This window comes from Montipora foliosa, chromosome 1 (assembly GCF_036669935.1).
Source record: "Montipora foliosa isolate CH-2021 chromosome 1, ASM3666993v2, whole genome shotgun sequence".
In the NCBI taxonomy this organism is placed as follows: Eukaryota; Metazoa; Cnidaria; class Anthozoa; order Scleractinia; family Acroporidae; genus Montipora; species Montipora foliosa.
Window position 1 is genome coordinate 42,638,844 of NC_090869.1, and position 22,500 is coordinate 42,661,343.

At 38.9% G+C, this 22,500-nt stretch overlaps 2 protein-coding genes across 3 annotated transcripts in view; one reads left to right on the plus strand and one right to left on the minus strand.

The window, feature by feature from the left end:
* Positions 1-8,642, plus strand: part of LOC137998977 (craniofacial development protein 1-like) — a 13,144-nt gene extending 4,502 nt beyond the window's left edge. Inside the window, exons 3-9 of one of the 2 annotated variants that reach the window (XM_068844818.1) lie at positions 1,466-1,603; positions 1,903-2,119; positions 2,358-2,425; positions 2,537-2,647; positions 4,228-4,297; positions 5,094-5,173; positions 6,010-8,642. In XM_068844818.1, the coding sequence (XP_068700919.1) occupies positions 1,466-1,603; positions 1,903-2,119; positions 2,358-2,425; positions 2,537-2,647; positions 4,228-4,297; positions 5,094-5,173; positions 6,010-6,100 (775 nt within the window). In that variant the 3' untranslated portion in view covers positions 6,101-8,642. The remainder of the gene's footprint in view (positions 1-1,465; positions 1,604-1,902; positions 2,120-2,357; positions 2,426-2,536; positions 2,648-4,227; positions 4,298-5,093; positions 5,174-6,009) is intronic. The other variant, XM_068844825.1, reaches the window with a different exon arrangement.
* An 8,065-nt stretch (positions 8,643-16,707) lies between these two features.
* On the minus strand, positions 16,708-22,365 carry LOC137977846 (uncharacterized protein C8orf74-like). Its single transcript, XM_068825195.1, has 3 exons — positions 22,074-22,365; positions 18,758-19,056; positions 16,708-17,428 (listed from the first exon to the last, which is right to left on the minus strand). The coding sequence occupies exons 1-3, from the start codon at positions 22,321-22,323 to the stop codon at positions 17,123-17,125; spliced, it is 855 nt and encodes a 284-aa protein (XP_068681296.1). The 5' UTR covers positions 22,324-22,365; the 3' UTR covers positions 16,708-17,122.
* Between the last annotated feature and the right edge of the window lie 135 nt (positions 22,366-22,500).

Here is a 22,500-nt window from a genome sequence, read left to right on the forward strand (position 1 = left end):
GTAGCTGCTCTGTTATTCTTCTCATGTTAGTCCTAAGTGCCGCATTCGACACCATTCCACCATATTACATGTATACACACTATCTAACAGATCTGGTATCGAGGGGAAGGTTCTCCAGTGGTTTGAATCACATCTACAGTGTATTGCACCATCGTCAAGCTGTAGTTGTAAAATAATGCCAAATCATCATCTTGGTTTTATCAACCTTTCGGAGTCCCACAAGCCTCCGTCGTTGGACCAATCTTGTTTACCCTGTATATTTCTCCAATTGGTGATATTGTTTGACATCATGATATACCGGTATCATATCAGACGTATGCAGATGATACCCAGCTTTATCTATCTTTTCATTCTCAGGATCATGCATGTGCATACCCCCTGTATATGGCAGATGTGAAATCTTCAATAATATTGTGTGTCAATGATATCAAGATCTGGATGCAGTCTAATTTTTTGAAATTAAAATTAATTATGATAAGACTAAACGTCTTCTCGTTCATCCTAAACACAGATGCCTCTTCTTTTCGTTGCTGTTGGAAATGAATTGATTCTGCCTACCAAATCTGCCAGAAATATTAATTAGTGTCATGTTTGATCATAACTTGACCATGGATTAACAAAAATTAACTACCTTGATCTCCAAATCTACCTTTTTTCATGTAAGTACATGTAACTTTAGGAAAATCAGGAAATACATAATTTTCTCAACATACTGGTGAAATCATGGTCCATTCACTAGTCACGTCCAGACTTGATAATTGTAATGCCCTGCTATATGGTGAATCTAAGAATCTCATTACAGGATTTCAACACGTCCAGAATTGTGCAGCACGCTTAATTGTGGGATCCAGGAAGTATGATATATTTGTCCTGTGCTCAAGAGTCTTCAATGGTTGCCTGTCAAGAGTAGGATCGTTTTCAAGACTCTAGTCTTTACTTTTGAGGAATGTGAGAGAATTTATCCCAAGTATCGTCAAGATCTCATTACTATATTCCAACCAGAAATCTTCGATCTGCTTCAAAGTGTCTACTACTTGTAAAAGTTCCAAACTACAACCTGGAATCGTACGGAAAAAGAGCCTTTTGTGTTGCAGCGCCATTGTTGTGGAACTCTCTGCAAATTGATATTAGGTCTCAAGGATCATTAACCACTTTCATGAAAAAGTTGAAGACATTCCCTTTTATTAAGAGTTTTTCTTAATTTCTTACATCATTTCATTCTATTTTTACTTTTGAATTTCAGCGCTTTGGGTATTGTCATGGATACAGCACTATATAAGAGGATTATTATTATTATTATTATTATTATTATTATTATTATTATTATTATTATTATTATCATCATCATCATTCCAAATTGAGGCAATACTTGAATAAAGAATGCTGTAGTATATTAAAGAGAGAAGTGATCTGTTCATGCACTTACTAGTATCTATACAAATTAAGCAATTGTCTCTTTTTTTAGGATTCAAACCCATGACCTTTTTGATGCCGGTGCAATGTTCTACCAACTGAGCTATGAAGCCAGTCAGTTGGGAGCAAGTCAGTTTTGTTGGGCTCATGTGTTCCCGCTAAGAGACTTGAAGCCACCTGAATTTTTCAGGTGTCTACAGTATAAGAAACATTAATTGCTTAAGTTGTCCACTCTGATAAGTGCTATGACCACCTCTACAGATGTACCTTTCATCCTTAACCCGTGAAGTGTGAGGATCTCCTTTATTTTTATCTGTAACCTGCACTTCAAATATAACTATACAGTAATACTGTGTTATTACATTGTTACATTCAAGCTCACCTGTCACAATTCTTATACCACATCTTTGTCCCACTCACAATTCATACCTCTACCACAAGTGAAAAACTGTCTGCAAGATTTCAACTGATTTTCATTTTTTGGTGTAGAAAAAAAGGTGGCATAAGATTGGATGATGATGGAGACAAAGATGATGATAGTGACAGTGAAACAAACAAAAGGAAAAAGGAATTGGAAGAGGAAGAAAGGATGATGAAACAACAAAGAGAGGAAGCAGCCAAGAAAGCAAAAGAACAAGAATTGTGGGCTTCATTTCAAAAGGACACAGCATTTAAGCCATCTTCTAAACCAACATCATCTAAAACTGTAAGATGTGATGGTGATTTGTGTTACAGTTGTAAATTACACGTTAGTGTTGTTGTTTTATTATCTTTGAAAACACTGTTACAAGTGAAAGAAAAAAAGTCTAAAACAGAATGAAATGCATGTAACTTTGTTATACTGGTGATGACTGATGGCCAATGTGCATCCAGGAGTTCTCCTGCATACACAATGCAGGTGATGCTGAGATTCCAAGTTCTGCAATTGTTTCTCTGTGTTTTAGGTTCCATCCAGTTCTGAGAGTAAAATTTCCATAACAAGAACCTATGATTTTGCTGGTGAAGCAATAAAGTAAGGAATACCACTGTCTTGTTGTTAATTTCTTGTAAGAGAGAGATTAGGATAAGTAATTTCAGTTGTCACACTGAGTACAACCTTTAGCATTTGCTTTTCTTTTTTCAGAGTTACAAAGACTGTAGATTTAGAGTCTAAAGAGGCCAAAAGTGCCAGAACGGTTGAAGACGTAAAGAAGAGTGAAGCATCACCAGTTGTGAAGCCAGTGGGGCTTAGTGGGTGGGTACTGTACATGTACATAAGGATTATATGAAGTCAATTATCTTATGCTATAGTATTAAGCAATTAGTCTTACATTGTATGCTGCAAGATAATTATTGAAAACGAGATGCTTCCGTGAAGCATACACTGGGTTGCCTGTGGTACGTGTTACAGAAAATCAGAAGGCACTGAATTGTGTGGCATTGAACTACAGCATTCCAGTCTCTAAAAAATAACAAATAAAAGAGAAGCAAGAAACATTGGCTTCTGATAATTTTCAAGTTCCCTCACAACTTCTTTTCACCACAAATTTAAGCGTGCCGTCTGAGCATCTGACAGCTTTCCTATACTAAAGTTCGCTAAATTTCGCTGAAGTTTCCCCGTCCGGCGGGGTTAGTGCCTGGATGGGAGACCAAAACAACATACCCCTCAAAACAGAAGCATTGGACCGAAAATACTATTTAACGCTAACAAATGCGAACTCAGCAAGATACAGATTTGTTAGCTTGCTTTATGCGAAACAAAATTAATGTTGATGCAAAAGTAAATAACTATTGATACACAGTTTTTAGAAAGAGCAGAAGGAAGTTTCCGGAACGGTCGATCGAGAATAAAATATTTACGACATGAAAACAAGATTAATTTTGAACCGTGAATATATCAAAATCACTAGTAAGAGTGGTAAATCTGCCGTTAGAATTTTTAAATGCGGGCTTCAAAAAACTTATAACGTGATCCGCAAAAGAAGTCGTCACATGACATAAAAAAGTTGTCACGTGGTTCGTGTAAAGCGCGTTGGCAGTCATGGCATTCAACAAGAAACACTTTTTTTTGGATCACGTGACATCATTTTTCGGATCACACGACAATTTGTTTAAGATCACGTGTTTAAAATCGAACCGCTTCGGATTCAAATTTCCAACGGCAGTTTTACCACTCTACTGGTTGTGATAGTAGAATATAAATAGCTACGATCAGCGACAAACATTTTGGGAGATTTTTGCTATGTTCAAATAAATCGCAAAATCGAAAGTGACATGGCCGGAATTCAGCGGGCGCCGTGATTAAGTTACCGCGGCATGTTTACTTGGAAATTATCAGCTCACTTTGATTTCGGCTCGACGGGCGATAGATTGTTGTCGAAGTCCATTACTCGTCGCTTTTACGATTCCAGGTATGTGTTTATCCAACTGACTTTCCATCATTGAGCTCCATAAGGGTATATTTTGTTTAAAGATCCACTAAAACGCCATTCGCGTTACATGACTTTCGACGCCATTGCAGGTTAAGTTTATCATTCCACTGTGTCCACCGGAGAAATCTACGCATTTCCACTACCCTCTCTATCCTAAGAAAATACGAGCAGAAGGCTCTATGCACGAGGATACCACTTAGCAGGGGAGTGACAGGCAAGACTTTTACCGACACGGAAAAAACGAGGAAATGAAACGCAGATTCCGACTGGGTTTGCCATACTGGCAACCCAGTAATCAATTAATTTTTCAATAAGATCAGTGAAAAGGTAGTGATACATGTATTCACATTATAGTTGAATTGTCATGTGATTGTGATTGGTCATTATGGTTTTGTTTTATCAGAATCAAGAGAATTGGAGGACTCAGTAGTGTTCTTGGGCAAATTTCAAAGAAACCCAAGATGAGTACTTTGGTAAGAATGTAATGTAAAGATCTTTATTTGAAAAATAAAAGAAACACGTCCAGAAACAAAACGTCTGAACTTACAATTTCCTACATATATCTATCTATTATGTATATACAAGACTAAGTGTATAAGTGACTAAGTGACTTGGAATGACTGCCCTGCAGGGATGGCACAGTGGTGAGAGCACTCACCTCCCACCAATGTGGCGCGGGTTGTATTCCCAAACTTGGCGTCATATGTGGGTTGAGTTTGTTGGTTCTCTTCTCTGCACCGGGTACTCCGGTTTCCCCTCTTCTCAAAAACCAGCATTTGACTTGATTTGTGCTATTTGTTAATTTCAGTTTATGGTGTCCCGAATTAGTGCTCCAGCGCTAGAACGACTAGACAGTTCCTTTCCTTTCCTAGCCTGGGTAGCGGGCGGTATTGTTGACGTGAAGAATGAGGAGGGCGGTGTGAAATACCAGTAATTTCACTGTAAGCATCCCTCCCCGTTCGTCGCTCGTTTATTTGCCTCTTGCACTAAGAATACTACCAGCTGCGCAGGCTATTCCTCTCTTTTCCCTGTTTTTTTTGTTATTCCTCATGAAATACATGTACATGTAGTTCAGTGCATCAACAAGTTTTTGGTGGTTTGAAAACTTGCGAAGATATTTATTATTGTAATACCATCAAGAGTATGACTGGACTACAAACCACTGTTGAAGGCTTGATAATGGTCACCTCTGCCCTCAACTGTAGTTTTGCATTGATGTTTTTTTAAAGCTCATTATGTACTTGCATCTTTTATCTTTTTGCTGATTAGGAGAAATCGAAACTCGACTGGGACACATTTAAAGACCAGGAAGGAATTCAAGATGAGCTCCGAAACTTTAACAAAGATGGGTGCGTTGTGTTGCTCATTACACAGTACTTTATGTAAACTAGTGTGTTCATTCTTATTGCCATGACAAGTGTTGTGAGGTGATAGGGTCAATCCCTGCTCCAAGAAGGACAGTTTCGCTATATTGATTCAGTGAATCTTAATGTTCATCCATCTCCTTTTCGAAGCATAGAATCTTTGAAGTAACTATTTGTCTGTCAGGGATTCATTTTTAAAAGGGACCCTCTATTCCAACAATGAAATAACCTTAAGCCTGTGGAAGTGTTTACAATCAAATTTGTTTGAACATTTTTCAGGCGACCAATAATATCGGTACATGTATCCAAATTAAATGAACTTGAGAATTGCCTATGTTTATTTTCAAATTTCTCAAGTGTGGCCATCTTAATAGTGATACATGTATGTTACTGTTACCCTGTTGTTATGAACAAAAGCTCTTTGTTTCAAAACGATAGGAAAACTGTCAGTGCCTGGGAAATTTGAAAACAGAAATGAACAATTCAGAAGCTCATACACAGTACAACCTTTTTTTCAGATACAAGCACTTTTTTTGTAAAATTTCAAACACATTTTAATTGCTAAGTTAACGTTATTTCCAGCGGTAAAATAAAGTTGTTCTTTTGTAGCAGTGGAGGTTCTTCAAAAAAGCAAATGTGGTTTTGTTTGTTTTCTTTTCTGGCCAAGAAACACATAAGAATGTGAAGATACAATTAAGTGACTGTTATTACACTGTTTCAGGAGTGAATTTTTTTTTAATATTTTCATGCTTGTCACTTAGTGGACACTTTTGGGTGCTATTCTATATATCATGGAATGTCTTTTTAAATTGCACTTTCAGTTATTTGGAAAAGCAAGCATTTCTTCAAAGAACAGATGAAAGACAGTTTGATATTGAGAGAGATATGCGCAAAGGAACAAGGAGAAAATGATCCTTTTTATTTTCCTGTTAACTAACTTATTTAAGTCCAAGTTTGTAATGTCGTAATCTTATTTCCGACTCAGTTTTATTAACAAGTAAGCACAGGTTAATAAGAACTGTCTGCCAGATAAATACAGCATAAATTTCAGATTTCTGGAATGTCTTGATAACGGAAAGGAACTTGGTACATGCAGCAGCATGAAAAGGCTTTAATTTTCTTTGTTTAGTGACTAGTTCTGCTTTCCTTTGTTAAAAATACCCAGTTCCATATAAATTAGATGTCACTGAAAGAAATATAAATGAGTTAGGGAGTGAATTTGTCACGCCTCCTAAAGGTAGTTGACTTCTTTTCACTCTTTTTCTTAAATGAAAACCATTGTTGTTGACTTTAGTCAGTAGAACTGCAGACACGAAGTGTAGCCTTTTTCATTCATTCATTATTGGAGAGATCAGTTTCGCTTCGCGTCTGCATGAAACGTCAAATAGCAGACTGTTGTTTTTTATAAAAGGTTGACAATTTCCCTATCCTAACTCGTCTCTTTTCTTTGAGCAGTTGCCCTACAGTATGTACCCTGCCGGTGCCAGAGGCCTTCTCGCTGTCTTACTCTCATAGACGCTAAATCCGGCCGACAATTCGGAAAGCGCGCCTCTAGAAAACCCAGGTTATACTGTATCATAACAATTTTTTTGAAATAAGAAATGTAATTGAAACAAATTTTTATTTTTTGGCAAATCTCAATCAGTGCCTGCATGGCGTGTGCCCATAATATCAATTTGAAACAAGTACAAATATTAAACAATTATTGGATGAGGTTTTTGTGATATTCGGAACAACCGATTTGTGATATCCGGAATAACCGATCATTAAAAAGGACCCTATCTAAAGAGGCAACCCTTAACTATCTCTAAGTGAACAGCTTTTCAAAAACTAACTTATTTGCAATTTATTTCTTTCTTAACCACACTAAAGTATCGGTTGCTCAAATGCAACGCTTGATCGTTTCTTAAAGGCAATGCCTCAAAGTAATCTTTTAACATTTAATATTTAAAGGCAATACCTTTAAATATTATTAAAGACTGTGCCTTTAACACATAGTTCAAAGCAGCGTCTTTAACATTCTATAAAGGCCACACTTTAAATATTCCTTTAATAGCAGGGCCTTTAACTTTTAATATTCCTAAAAACCATGGACCTTTAACGTTCATTAATAGCTAGCACGGCCTTTAATCTTTAAAGGTCATGCTTTCAACATTCTTCAATGGCCACGCTGTTAACATCCTTAAATGCCCCCTTTTTAACATTCCAGTTCGTAAGAATAGGCGGTTATGAGCCTTAAGCAAAGACAATGGTAACGCCAACGTCAACGATATTAATATGACGCTATCGCATGTATATTACCGGGCAAGGCATTACAAAGGCGTTACAAAACTGATTGACCTCTTGGATGATCAGAAAACGTTCGGCGCCTTTACACAAAAATATGAAGTAAAGACAACTTTTATTGATTATTATGGCCTAACACATGCTTTGGGTCCACTAAGGACAAGAATTCTAGCGCTCGGGCCGCGAAAAATCAGGTCCTCAACGGGTACGATGGCCTCGAAAATATAACAAACGCATCGCTTCACAATATTATTGTCAAAAGCAAATTCCTACCCCCTAACACACAGAATGGAATGTTAAGCCAGGGTGTGAAAGCTTTGGACACGACTTAGGAAGTCAAGCTTGTCATGTTTCAGTTTAAGATAAACCACAACATTGTCTATACTAAAGATAAACTTATGAAAGCTAAAATGAGTACCAGTAACAAATGCTACTTATGTAAGTTTAGCACGCCTACCTTACAGCATATGTTGGTAGACTGTTCCTTTGTCCAAAGTTTCTGGAGATCCTTTCGCACATGGTGGTTTATCATGACTAAAGTAAATCTTAACTTATGTAGGGTGTCAATTCTGTACGGTTATTCTCATCTTTGCAAGTTCAAAACTATAACAAATCTCTCCCTACTCGTGGCAAAATATTTCATCTATAGGTGCTTCTTAAACGAGGAATCATTAGATTTCGAGCTCTGTAAATTACTACTGCGCGAAAAAGCCCTAACGGAACAATTGAATGCCTCCAAAAATAACACTACCACTGATTTCAACAAAAAATGGCAACCTCTTATTTGAATCAATTTCATTTCTTGCACAGTCTGATTCGGTTGCACTTTTATCACCCTTTCTCGTATTTCTACTATTTTCATTTCTAAAACGTATTACCTATTTATTCATTTATTATTATTATTATTATTATTATTTTTAAATCTCATTAAGGACATCTTTTATTCAACAGAACCTATAGAGTAATGCAGCTGTAAATAAATATTAATTAATGCGTTATGTTAAGCTAAGTAAGATGATTTTGTAAGTAGCTTGTGACACGAAGTCGTGTTGTTAGTAGCTAACGAAGAGCATTGCAAGAACAGTATTGTAAGTAGTGTATTGTATATAGTGCAGTGTAGTGTAGTATTTGTTTTGAAATAAATTTTAAAAGTTAAAAAAAAAAAGTGTATTTCGCGATCATTCCGTCTTGTTCACCATGTACAGTACGGGCGAACAATCCTGTGAGTGGATGGGTACGGACGGTTTTAAACAAAAAATAGAAGATGGATGGTTAGTCTATATATGCCCATGTTGTCGTTGTCGTTTAGAGGAGTACGGAAAAGAAATGCACGTAAATTCGCGCAGTACGGACATTTTTACTTTTTTAACCAATCATAATCTTGCTTTGTGGCATTGTCGTTGCCGTAGCCCTCCTCTTTGCTTAAACTCCCAGGTGGTCTGCTGCTATTTTGTTTATTAAATGTCAATGGAAATTGAATACAAATCCAATTAAAATTAATCCTTAATTAAATGCGCGTTGTGTAAGGGTACACTTGTCAACAATGATCTTTTTTCCTGTGTGTGGATTCAGAAGTATTCCGAAACAAGGAACAACTTCCCCATCGTCTCCTATTTTGCTTTTTCGGACTATTTTTCGTTAGGGGGATGGGTGGACTTATATTTATGTTAATGAAATAGAGTAAACTGCTTTGCGGTACTTAGTTATTTCATATAGCAATTGAATTAGTTCACTGGAATTCGTTTTAACCTGTTCATTGCACTCATGTCCAATACACACGAACTGAGTCGGGTCGTTCAACGTTCAAGTCAACCCTACTATCGGAAGTCAGGTCGTGATATGCGAAATGGAAGTAAACTAGATTGCCAGAAGTGAAGATTTCAATAATCCTCTTCTTAGCGGATGGTGACGGGTCGTACGACCCGACAAGGACGGTAAGACGACCCGACTATTTAGCAGTCAGGTGATGACAAACGGTTGCGCTAACTTGCACGGTGCGGTGCGCTAGAAATGTATACGCCTCGTTCTTTATGTCACGAACGGAAACAAGCGCACTGAGAAATAGGCGTGCTACATTTCAATGTACCTCGTTCTTTAAGCTTTGAACCAGAACAAGGCTACACATGCATATACTTCGTTCTATAAGCCATGGGTCGACACAAGCGCGATAAGAAACCAGCACGCTAAACATGTAAATAGCTCGTTTGTTAAGCCATAATGCCGAACAGGCGCGTTGAGTAACAAGCACGCTACAGATGCACATAGCTCGTTCTATAAGCCATAAGGTGACATACGCGCCCTGAGAAACAAGCACGCTAAACAAGTAAATGATTCGTTCAAAAAAGATGCTACAAAGTAGTTTTTACAAGATATTGACATTTTGGTTGATTCTACAGGTCTAAACGTCGCGCAAGGACCGCGTCTAGTCTTCTCCCATAGAACAAAGATAGATCGTCCCCTTGTTTATTTGGAAAATTTAGCTTGCTGGACGAGGCTTGGAAAAATAAAGAAGAGGAAATTGATTAATTATGGCGATAGCATCAACAGTTCAATGTCCTTGTTCCTAATTTATTTTAGCAATATCCTCCCCTCAGTAATTCTGTTTTAGCGCTTGTTCAGCGTCGTTATCACGTTGATTCATTGCGTTCCATTGACTGCAGTGTCAAGGATTGAAGTCAGAAATTGGGACAGCTTTCTCGGCCGGTATTGTCAGTTCGAAATTCATCAAAAGGAGCTTATATCAATCGGAAATCATCATCCAAGAGTATGGTCATTATAACATATACGTCAAGACTTAAAAAAATTGGTCCAATCAACGATCATGAGTACTGGATCAAAATACTTGGATTAAAGCGAGTATTGAAGCGTTTGATTCCTCAAACGCGCGACATCTTTTTAGTTTCCTTCCCAAAACAAATGTACAAGGGAGTACACAGTGATCACAGATCACGGACAGCAAGTGGTTCACCAGGTACTCTAATCCAGACGCCACTGCGTGGAAAAGCACAGATCCGTAGCTCTCAATGCCACAAAAATACGTCCGGTTCATCTTTTTTATAAGACTTTGTCTCGCATTTTTGAGAAGAAGAAGAAGAAGAAGAAGAAGAAAGAGGAGATAACTTGATTTAATGAGGGTAAATCATTTTACAGTTAGAACTGACAAACTAGTGGCCAATGGCTAAAAACTAAAATAAAGTTGACTTAAAAAATAGATAAATGGTCAAGTGCTATATATGATTGCTTAAGATAATTTACATAATTTTTCTGTAAAAGCTTTACATTCTGACAAGATCTAATATTAATAGGGAGCCTATTCTGTTACTGCTGCGACTGCAAAAATGCCTTCCTCCCTCTGTTTCACGCGAGTTTTTCGGGCATCTCAGGTTTATGCTTCCATGCCTCGACTGCCTCGTAGAAATATCACTAATCCGTTAAACTAGAAGCGCTAAACAAGAGAATACGTAGATTTATATTTACAGATTACTTGTTCTCCCACAATGGTCTTCTCACTAAAGACATCTTTATGCAATTAGCGCATTCAAAACGTCCTAATATTACTGTACAGCCGCTTTTCTTTTATTGTGTCTGTAAATATGATGTATTTTGTTGCATATCCGTACATGTTATATATTTTAGCCTTAAATGTAATGTCTCGAAGACATTATCTCTTGTAGCTACTGAAATTTGAAATGAAATCAAGTTTTTATGTATGTATGTACGTTACCTTTAGCAATGCGCGTGCGTACACTTTGTAATCCTCGATTCTAGTGCGTACCATATGGAACATACAATGACTTTGGAGGAGAATATAAGGCGATGCATATCTTACGTTAAATAGACAAGGGCGGAGTTGAGCTGTGAGTACGAAAGGAATCTGTCGTATATGGTTTAGGGGCCGACATTTCTCTCCCTCACTGCCTACCGGTGGTTAGAGGTAGGTACTGAAAGCAGCGAAGCAACAACCACGTCGCGGGCTCTGGTAAAAGCGAGGCGCGGGCCGAAATCTCGTGCGTAATCGTCAAGGTACGACGCTCCGGCGCGATGTCCAGGAGGTACCGCTACTATCCCTTTTCCTCTCTCGTTCCAACATTTCGTCTGTGCATGCGTAAATGTTCTGGTGCTCCGATATGTACCATACGCAGTAAAAGTAAAAGCAGTAAAAGCTAACCGTTTTAAAACGAGTGCTTAAATTTAAATATTGCTTCTCAGCGCTATTTGAAATGGGTGCTTTATAGACTTAAATACTGTTTATCAGCGCTATTTGTAGGCAGTCTGTAGTTGTCATACACCTTCTGAAATGCTAAGCCCAACACTAGATAGATCACCTACTTCAAGGTCACGCCTTTCTTCGGCTATACAACTATGCATTGCTCGGGTATTCATGCAGGCGAATACCATAGGAACAGTTTCAACTTTGTTTTTCCTCTTCCCTACTTAACCGGAACTGGACCAACAAAATCAACAGAGATGTTGGTGAATGCCTCAGTCACATTTGTGCCCTCACTGGAGGAAGCAGTGCCACGATCCGTGAAGCTGGCTGAACTTTCCTTCTCCCGCAAAACCACTCATGCTCTTTCACGTACACGGATCTCCTCCCTATCTCCCTGGTTCGTTTTAGGAAGCAGGGATAGCTCAGAGGTGACAGCACTCGCCTTCTAACAGTGTGTCCCAGGTTTGATTCCCAGATTCGGAGTCAGATGTGTGTTGAGTTTGTTGGTTCTCTGCTCTGCTTCAAGAGGTTTTGCCCCGGGTACTAGTCAAACCTGGACATAAGTGGGGTACTCTGGCTTTCCCTGCTCCTCAAAACCAACCTACAATTTGATATTAGTTGCTTGATTTGATGTCATTTTTGTACAGTGTCCCCAATTAGTGCCTCAGCGGTAAAGACAGTTGACACTCAAATAGAATTCACTAACTAAGCGTTCCTGCATGATTGCTGTCTTTGTGCGGTCTCTCCATAATCAATCTCGTTACTTGATCCTTCCTTGGAAGAGTAATAATGTCGCGCTTCCCAGGCAATATGATTTGCCAGTCTCCAACGGCTATTTCCACATAATACCCGACCACTTAGTAAAACTGAAAATACTAGTAGCATCTTCCAGCTAGACGGTAACTGCCTCGTCCCCGCTCCTTCGCACCTGCCACCAGTTCCCCCTGCTCGTGCTCCACACTCGCTAACGGTTCTCGCTAGCTTCATTGAAAAGCCACGCTTCTCCTGTACATGCTTGCGACATCTCCTCAGGATAACATTCTTGTTGTACGTGATGAAGCACCATAACATATTTACTCCGTTTTGCAAAAAAGGGTGCCACAAAGGCCAACACACAGAAATTCAAACCACTCGAAAATCGGTCTGGATCTAGCCTTGTATTTTTCCACGTCATCTGTGGCAAGGATATTTCCTTCCTGGTGGGTTTAACATTTCTTGCGGTCGAGTCAGTTACTCAGGTTCGTTCCATGTGCGATAATTGGCGAGCAAATTTGCTGTCATTCCTCTGCTTAACTTGTCTTGACTATCAGAGCAGAAGATCCGTTTTTCCTTCGTGAGACCAAGAGTCTGTCCCGCTATTTCTGCAATTTGCAAGCCAACAATGGTTGCCATCAGCTTTAAGAGAGGTATGCTGATGGATATAGGTGGCACGGCCTTGGCCTTTAACATCACAAAAGGAACAGTTTCATGACTCGACTCATACTGCTGCCCAGCTTGAAGCTGCGAGGGCTTCTCCCACCGTCTGACCAGACCCCTGGCGCTCCTTCTTACGCCAATCAGTCGGAGCTTAGAGCCGGTAAACTGCCTCGTCACATGTTGTGCCCTCTCCAGTTTGTGCTAAGGCCTGGGCGAAAAGATAAGGAGACACTGGGCTGCCCATACGACAGTGTCCCCCTGGGAAAAGGAAGAACCAATACAACTTGGGGCTAGTTCCACTACAGAAGCTGCCGGAAGGAAGTGCTGAGCACCTGCCATCCGCCTTAGGGCTCCACTTCGGATTTGTCCTGTCAGTGGCGCCAGTTCCACCGCATGGAGGCCAGAAGTTGGACTTAGCTCACTTATGTCCAGAAATGCACCTAATTAGCTGCACGTCCAATTTTGACATCCGACACGAAGTGTCCCTTTAAGTCCAAGCAATTGCTACCTATTTTCAACAAGGTAAGGATAAAGTTTAGCATTATTTTTAGCTTTGGGTAAATGCAGCAGTTAATCTTTACTTAAAGAGCAGCATTTGGGGGACACTTTGTGACATTTTTTGTCCGTATTCTGTGACACGAGTGATGTTGAAGTTGGGAAGAGCAAGGGGACACTTCGTGACGCTTATTGAAATCCGAGTGCCTAATTATGTGCATTTCTGGACATATCTGACTTAGCTGAATGAGGCTCTTAGAGTCGCACGGCATTGGGAGCATTTCGAGGGGTTGTGAGAGCCCAGCCTCACAAGCCACTCCCCGGCTATGCTTGAGAATACATATAATGTCATACACACTCTTGGGAGGATACCTTTCCAAGGACTTTTTAGGTACCTCAATGACGAATTTGGACAACAAATCGTTCAGTGACAGAGCACCCATTTTTAGTTGTCTGAACTCAAGGCTTGAACCCCATCTACTTCGTAGTACTTAAAAAGTCCACTGCAATCTAAAACCCGCCCTTGCACTCTCTTAACCTCTGCCTTTTGCAAGAAATGTTCACAGCCACCTTAATCTTAGATTTAGTTGAAACTGGAATGGCCTCGTTAACCAAATCACTTCATTGGGACGATGTGATTCTCACTCGCTCTCCATCATGCCCTGTTATGTAAATTTACTAAAAAGACCAACCTTTTTAACTCACCCAAATATTGATAAAATAATCACATTACCTTCCTACTAAGTAAACAAAATTGAGAAACTTCAAAGATCCCGGTACCTCGATCTTGGACAGAAAAACCAAATCAAACTGACTAAGAAAGCTCACCTGGCAAGTCACATATCTTTTAACATCTTTCGAGCTCTGACAATGAATGGAGAGACAAAACCCAAAAGGATCAAACAGTGTTGATGTACGACTCAAAAAACGTCTTTAAGTCAAGCATTCATGCACGTATGTCATCGGGTGAGGGATACACTACGAATGTGAACTGATCTTCCTTAGACTCCCAAGAAATCCCAAGCGTTTTTACAGCTGGCATCAGTTGAGCTTCAAGATGTAGATTGATTTGGTATTTCTTTCAGAAGGTCTGCACAGTTGTTAATCCACTAAGCCACTTCCTTGGCGTCATAGCAACTCGCTTCCAAAGTGTACTGAAATCATGGTGCAGCGTAATAGCCTCTTCAATTCTTCCCACTGAATGTAAGCTGTCGTCCATGTAGGTACTCTTGCACACTGTTTCAGATGCCCTGGGCAATTCCCTGGGATTTTTCTTAGCATTATGCTATGCCACAAGCTGAGCGAAATAAACACAACTCGCTTCAAGTTGTATACTTTGGGTGGGGCATCTGTGATCGTGTGTCACCACAAAAAAACTACGAACCAAGGTAAGAGGGCTGCACATGCACTTGCAGAGACATTTGTGTAATATCACAGACTTGAGCTACTGGCGATCGTGTAAATCTGACAAGAACATTGACGAGATCATTTTGCAGTTTTAGCCCTTGGTGAGAACCAAGGTCTGACCTCGCTTGTACTCGTATCTTGCCTAACAACGGAAGTGTGGAAGACACCAGACTTGCACTGCTTCTTCATTTTCTGTCTAAACTTCCTCAATGTACCCTTTGTTGTTTAAAAGTGTTCATCACCTCTTGTTAAGCCATTGTTATCTCAGGCTGCCTTGCCAATTTCCGCTCCGTGCTCTCCAAATGAGTTCATGTCATAGCAAACTTAGTTTCAAGAGGTGGAGCAGTACACTAATCCATGGCAGCCCCACTATGTTTCCATCAGAAGTTTGTTTGAGTTACCTCAGATTCTTGGGGACAACCAAATGCATGTGACTGATGCTCCTCAATGTCCCACATTTGTTTCATCATGTCGTCTAGCGGTCTTTCTTTACAAGCAAAGAACAAAAGTTGATTAATTTCACGTCCAGAGTCTTCTTGGAATGGGCCAATGCTAGTTCACCCAAGTGGTGTTAGCCTGGCGATGGGTTCTCCAGGGCTGCTTGTAACTTCCTTTAGTGAACAGTCGAAAGATTTAATGATCCTCGCACTAATCTGGACAATTTGGGCAATAGTCTCTTTTCGTCTTGGCTGTGGCTCAAGACGAAACTTTCGAATGGAAAATCACCTCCATCCCTGATTATTCCAGAAAATCAAAGCAGAACTCTTGCATTTCTCCTTCGATTCACTCGCTACACAATTCCATTCAAATATTATTCTCCGCAAAGTTTCTTTCCAAGCTCACTTAGATGTTGAAATTTCGAGATAAACAATCCAAATTGCCGTGGACCCACGGTAATAAAAACTAACCCGACTGGGGGTAACCAGCTGCCTTCTAATGACAAGCAAACCGAGCTGCTCTCGGGGTCCCCTTGACGCTGGCAAACAAAAAAGAATACATTGCGGCAAAGAGCTACCGGTAGATCAATTTTATCCACAGAACATTACATTTTATTACCAAGTGAGCTTTCGCACGAAAACATTATATCTGCACACGTTAAGATAACATGTTATCTTCACACGTGAAATTATCTCTGTTGCTATGGTTACATATACAAATCGCGCCTTTCAATGCGGCAAGTACAAAACACAGGTCACAGGTCATTGTTTTACAAATACAAAAAGTATTCTAAACATTAATAAAAGCTAACCTTATGCCTAATTTTAGGCTAATTAGGCCTAAGGTTTGCATTTATGAATGTTTAGGATACTTTCTGTATTGGTAAAACAATGACCTGTGACTGTGACCTGTGTTTTGTACATGCTGCCTTTCGATGCCTTTCGTGAAATGATTTAGTATTTCACCGGCTCGTTCGCTGCTCTCATTCGTGAAATATCTTTCAACACTCGAAGAGAAATTTCGTATCTCCGCGTAGCCATGTAATATCCTCTATTTATGCCGTTTGAAACAAACGTTGTGCTCCCATACAAACCTTTGTAAATGGCGTCTTTGGAACACAACACCGCTAAAAAGTCACTTACCTCTTCATGTCATGGCAGCAGCATAGCAGAACACTGGTGACCGCAAGTAACAACAACAAAGCAACAAATCATATGACAAAATACTCCTGCTGACAATCATTACAGATATCTTGGGAAGGCCATAATAAAGTGAGTTACAATAATATTGTTTTCTTCAATTTCATTTAACTCTGAACTGTTCCAATAAATTGTTCAAAACAACCAGTGTAATCAGTTTCCATTTTATGTCATAAGGTATAACCGAGAATGAGTGAAACAGTCAAAAGGATAGAAAAACATTATCCAAGATTAACAATTTAATAAAAATTCGCACATTGATTGTTCTTATACAAAGCTCTGAAATTTGAACTCATCTTGCAGGTGTCTGTTCTTATCTCAAAATACCTTAAACCGCAACCCCCTCACAACCATGAAAACTTGACGCAAAAATGCAAGTGAATGCGTCAAAGGTCACATACAATAAGATATGATGTATAAACATGACTTTTACAACAAGTCAGTTGTCATTTAGGTCACGTGTAGAATATCCCAAAAATCAGATCACTTTTTTCCTGACTTCACGATACTTCGACGGACAGGTGTTGCAGATTTTTTTTCTTCTTTATTTACTTCCTCCCCAATATTAGTTCGATGAAACCTGAATTCTAAGGAATCGTGTAGTTCATGTATTTTTTGACCAAGTGAAACACTGGTTACAGCAGCTTTGCCAGCGGTAACATTGCTAACAAATGCTACCAAATTATCCTTTGTTAAATGCTCTGAAGGGAATGATTCAAGTTTATCCAACTGTTCATTAAGATGGTGCATAGCATGTTGCATTTCCTCTTCAAACTGAGCTGTTCTTTCCTGTTAAGACATGAAAACAATTATGATAACAACAATAATAATAATAAATAAATACTTAGCATGCACATTTCTGACACTCAATGCACTATAACATCACATAGGTCTAAATTAATTTGTGGTATATACTACTACAATTAAATAATACTAAAATTAAGATACAGTTATATGGAAAGTCGTAATATCGTCGGAAGAATGTCTCAAGGTTACTTTTAAATGTAAAACGGTGTACATACATGTCTAGAGACTACAAAAAACAATTTTGATACAATATTGGGTAAATTTAAGGTCAAGAAACAAATTTTAAAAAAACATTGTCTCTGAAAGGCGGAGCTATGAATGGGGTCTGCTAACCACATACTGTTCTTATCAAATACCCAATATTTGTTAACATCTGTCAGAGCTAATAGGATATATTTTGAAACATGATTCATTACAGAATACTGCCAAAACCGTCTGAACGACCTTGACTTTTTACCAGGCAACATCATTTCCATGACGTGGCAAGGAATAAACAAATTTCACCGAAGGAGAGTTTAAATATGAAGGAATTTCTGGGCAAAAATAGGAATGTATCTGCTTGTCATTAGATGTGATATTGCCATGGTAATGGCCATAATCCAAAAATTAAAAACCAAAAGATAAGCATTATTATATCGGTACCCATACTGGTAAATCTCTTCAAGGAGAACTTCAAGAGAAATTAAGTAGGTTTCCTTTTGTAACTCATGCCTTGTAGTAAGGGTATTCACAAATACTCTAGGGAGCCACCTTAATACTGTGCATGTTCATTGGGGTATTACTAAAACATGAAACAGCAAAACACCAAAACACTATGTATGACTCCACCATACATAGCCTGCGGACAGGCTCCCGCTTGGGTTTAGGGCGAGTTAGCCGAGTATAGTCTAGGGCGAGTGGGACGAACCGAGAGCGGTCTGGTGATGAGGGAGTCCCACTCGCTTCGCTCACGCATTCAAGCTTCACTCGCCGAAATTTTTTTCGCCCTTGCTGGAAGCCTGTTCGCAGGCTACACCATACAGTGAATACTAACCAACAAAGGTTGGATTTTGACATAAATATCGTTTTAGACCTGTAGTTTAAAACGTCATTGCTCTTAATCTCAATCTTAATCTGAATCCTAATCTTAATCTCAATTAATTGGGAGCAATAATTAATTAGGCCTAATACAATATTTAATCTCAAACCCAACCTTTGCCAGTTAGTATTCAATGTAAGATTGGGTCATACAGTGTGTTTGGGTGTTTCGAGTTCACTGTTTCATGGTGTAGGATGTCCTGTTCATTGATATTTAACCGGATTGAACTTCACCTGGCTTCGTTGATGCTCCATTTGATCAATCTGTTTCAGTTTCTGTTGCACATCCCACAGGCTTTTTGGCAAAGCATGTCTCATAGTTAATGTCCTCAGCGGTGGTTCTATTGTATAGTTAAGCTCTGTGGTTTCCTTTGTTCTTTCCTGTGTCAGCACAAACTGGTATAACTTGTAATGTTGAAAAACTGTCAAAAACATGTAATCTACTATGCTCTTGAGGCTGCTTTGGCGGAAGTGGTTTTTATTACAGCTGAGCTCATCTTTGAACATAAGTACAGCCTCTACCACTGATTTTCCTGAAAAAAAAGTTAAACATGCTACAAGTATGAACGATAGCTGCAAGATAATTAAATGCAAAATGGCATTGTAAAGTTATGACATCTTACTAATGTTGGATTGGATGTCAACTAACCAAATGGTGTTCAACCATCCTCGGGGCTTTGAAAAACTATTAAAATTTCACAGGTACAGTGTAAACACTGAGGTCAAAGTTAAAATGTTGTTAAAGTGTTAAAATGTGATGTTATATTTCTTTCCCATTCAAGGGTATGATGATAAATAATTAAGTATTGAAGATTGTACTGCTCAATATCTCGTAAGTAAGGTACTTGTGTCAAAAAATGGCATGATTCTGAATCTGAAGTAAAAGACAGTGGAAATTTGCACAACCCTCCCACACAACTCCAATGTTTGCTTAGAGGAAGGTTCCTTTCCTTGAGATTATGGTTACAAAAACCCCAGAGAATAACGCAAGGATGTCAAAGAGCTGTGTGCAAGATGATGATGTTGATGATCTACTAAAAAGAAGCTAAAAAATGAAATCAATGACACTTTCCTGAAGCCTTAATTAGAGTACATGTACATAGTATCTCTGAATAAAACATGGCTCATCAGAATTTGTCTCGAGTCAGTTACCTACATGCAGGGGTTTCATCAATGTTTGAAGCAGGGGGGCATATGGGTTTAACACGCGGGCAAAGTAATGTGGCATTCCCTCCTAGGGGGGGTCTGGGGGTATACTGATCCCGAAAATTTTGAAATTCTTAAGTTGCAGAAATGTGTTTTCCTGCATTCTGAAGCCCCAAAATAATGTTCTTCAACCACAGAAATATCACACAAGAAAATTAGTTCATTAATGTGACACAAAAAGTGCAGTCACATCTTGGCCTTTTCTCAGATGGAGGCATCTGACTTGTGCCACCGTACATGTATGTAGCAAAATACACATTGGGACATCTCAGCTGGTCTTTTATGGAGGGCAATTGTTTTCGCAATGTGTGATAGGGTGATTCATTCCGAGTTGAATGTGGCTTATGAAATTGAATGCAGTTTATGAAATTGTGACATTTTGACAGCTGAAGGTAGATCAAGAAGAGGCCAAAACTGTATTTTTTTAATCAATGTTTGTATTTTTACAAAAAATTCTTTTGGTGAAAGCAGCTGGGCCAAGTCGTGTTGTGCCTGGGCCTTAAAGACCGTGCATACTAATTCAAAGGTATTTTAGCCCTGCTTTATGATTATGCAGGAAATGTAGATCTTAACAGGTGTTATTGAAATCCAAAAAGAACATTGGGGGTAACCACACATTTTTCAAAGATAATTCATGAATAATATTTGTAAAAAGCTTTTTAGAAAACAATGTATGGCGTTCTTTCTCAAATTGAAGCTTTTAAGCTTTTTTTGAGAGATAATTAACATTTTCTCTCAAAAATGCATGGTTACCCACAATTTCGTTTTGGATACCAAGAGTACTTACTAAGCTCTACTTTCTCCGGTAGTTTTTGATGAAATGCGCGAATTCAGCTAAGGCAAGGTCATTTGTCACCTGACCTTAACTGGGTAAAACAACAAAGGGTTTGAATTATTATCCCTGGGTTTGTAACACTAAAGTTTCACCTGAGGGGCAGAGGAAAGTTTAAAATGTAACCCTGTACAAATGTTACATTGCCCGCTACGTCCTGGGGCTGGGGGGCCCTGGTTTCAATTGACTAGTGCATAACTACAAAAACAGACAGACGTCAAATTGAAGGAGTCCAAGTGCTGAAACTGATAAACTGTAAACTGGTAAGAGCCTTTTCTGCTGGAGATTGAATGTTGAAATGGAATGGAATGGAATGCAAGTTCAATAGACATTTTCACGCTTTCTGACGCAATATTGGTCCATGTGTTCTAACTACTGGGCTCAAAATTCCTTAATTTTCCTTAAATAGACCTTTTCACGGTTTCTGACGCCATTTTGGTTGAGGGGCAACTACGGTTTAAATTACTGTACAAAACCGTGAATGAATTTTGGCCAAATTCAAACCTCTGTAACTCCTCTGCAAAAAGGCAGATTTCAAAAATTTTAAAATATTTTTATATAATCACTCAACAGAAAATTAGATCATTGCACAAGGCACAACATCTAAAAATCTCCTTATGTCCCTTTCATATTTCACCGGAATTTGCATACTTTTGTTTACAAGGGTTTATATGAAATTTAAAAATTTTGTTTATAGCTTGATTCTGATCATCATACAGTACTTCACGAAAATAATCTCAATAGAAGTGCTTTTTGACAAGTCTTTCTTCTTGCTAACTACAATCGTCAGACCTTAAAGGATTTATATAATGGTTCAAAGTCGGCAAAAGAGCATACATTCACTGTAATGCACCTGTCAATGTAAATCTGTGGGGGGGGGGGGGGGAGTGCGGGCAATAAGCGAGGATTTGATGCCTGAGACTACCTCCCTGGTCGGGCTGCTGATCGCAAAGTGACCCAAGGGAGAGGACATTTGACTTTGACCAAAAGAAGTCTGGTCTCAATTCAAACACGGTTACCAAGTCTGTCCCTAAGTCATGCTACAGTTGGAGAAAGTTTTTATTTGTTTTCCATAATCTGATAATTTAAACTGTGACCTAAGCAGATATTGTCTATTTCGAGAAAGGTGTTATCCTTAAGTTCCCATGTGATTGAAGTTGAATTCCACCACATGGTCAGAGTATTTTGTGGGTCACTTATCTGACCTGTTTCAACATGCTGAACATATAAATCATGAACATACCCTGTTTCAAATACATGTTCTTTGTATTTGTTTTATGTAGTATTATAGTATTGTTTGTTCAGATTCTTTGCCTCAGGGTGGGGCTTTTTTTGACACTTATGATTTATCCCCCCCCCCCCCCCTCCTCCTGCGGGATTTACATTAATAGGTGCATAATAAATTAAGCCGTGTTTCCCCACAACCAATATGGCGTCAGAAAGCAAGAAAACGTCTATTGAACTTGCATTTCATCCTGTAACTTGAAATTGTATCATACGTGTGGTGCTTACCTTCTGCTTTGCTTAATAGCCTTTTAAAAACCTCAAAGAACGACGAAACTTCCGGCCAAAGAAATCCACGATTTATCGAGTAACACAACATTTCGTAATAGACGTCAAGTAAAATGGCCGTCTTTAAATCATCCTCTTCGTCAAAATCTGGAAATTTGAGTAATCTCGCCAGCATTTTTTTCCTTTCTGTAACATCTGAATTCCGAAAAACGTCCTGCAATCCCTGCAAACCCCTCTCATGAAGCGCCATTTTGTAGACACCCAAGGAGTCACTGTTGCTCGTTGCTATGACATCCGTCTCCCATTTTTGCCAGTTGAGCCCCGCGGTATCCGTTTCAGAAAGAGCGGAGGTGGGTACCTTAAGTAGGGTTATTAAAGTGTATCATAATAGTGTTTAATCATATGTAATACATAAAATGTTATGTAT

What these genes read in the sequence shown, in the direction of transcription:
- LOC137977846 (XM_068825195.1), bottom strand. Translation starts at nt 22,323, where the DNA reads ATGGCGCTTCATGAGAGGGGTTTGCAGGGATTGCAGGACGTTTTTCGG. An exon ending in GCTATTAAGCAAAGCAGAAG is followed by an intron (nt 19,057 to 22,073) that starts GTAAGCACCACA and finishes CTTTTTTTTCAG; the next exon opens with GAAAATCAGTGGTAGAGGCT. An exon ending in TGGAGCATCAACGAAGCCAG is followed by an intron (nt 17,429 to 18,757) that starts GTGAAGTTCAAT and finishes ATGTCTTAACAG; the next exon opens with GAAAGAACAGCTCAGTTTGA.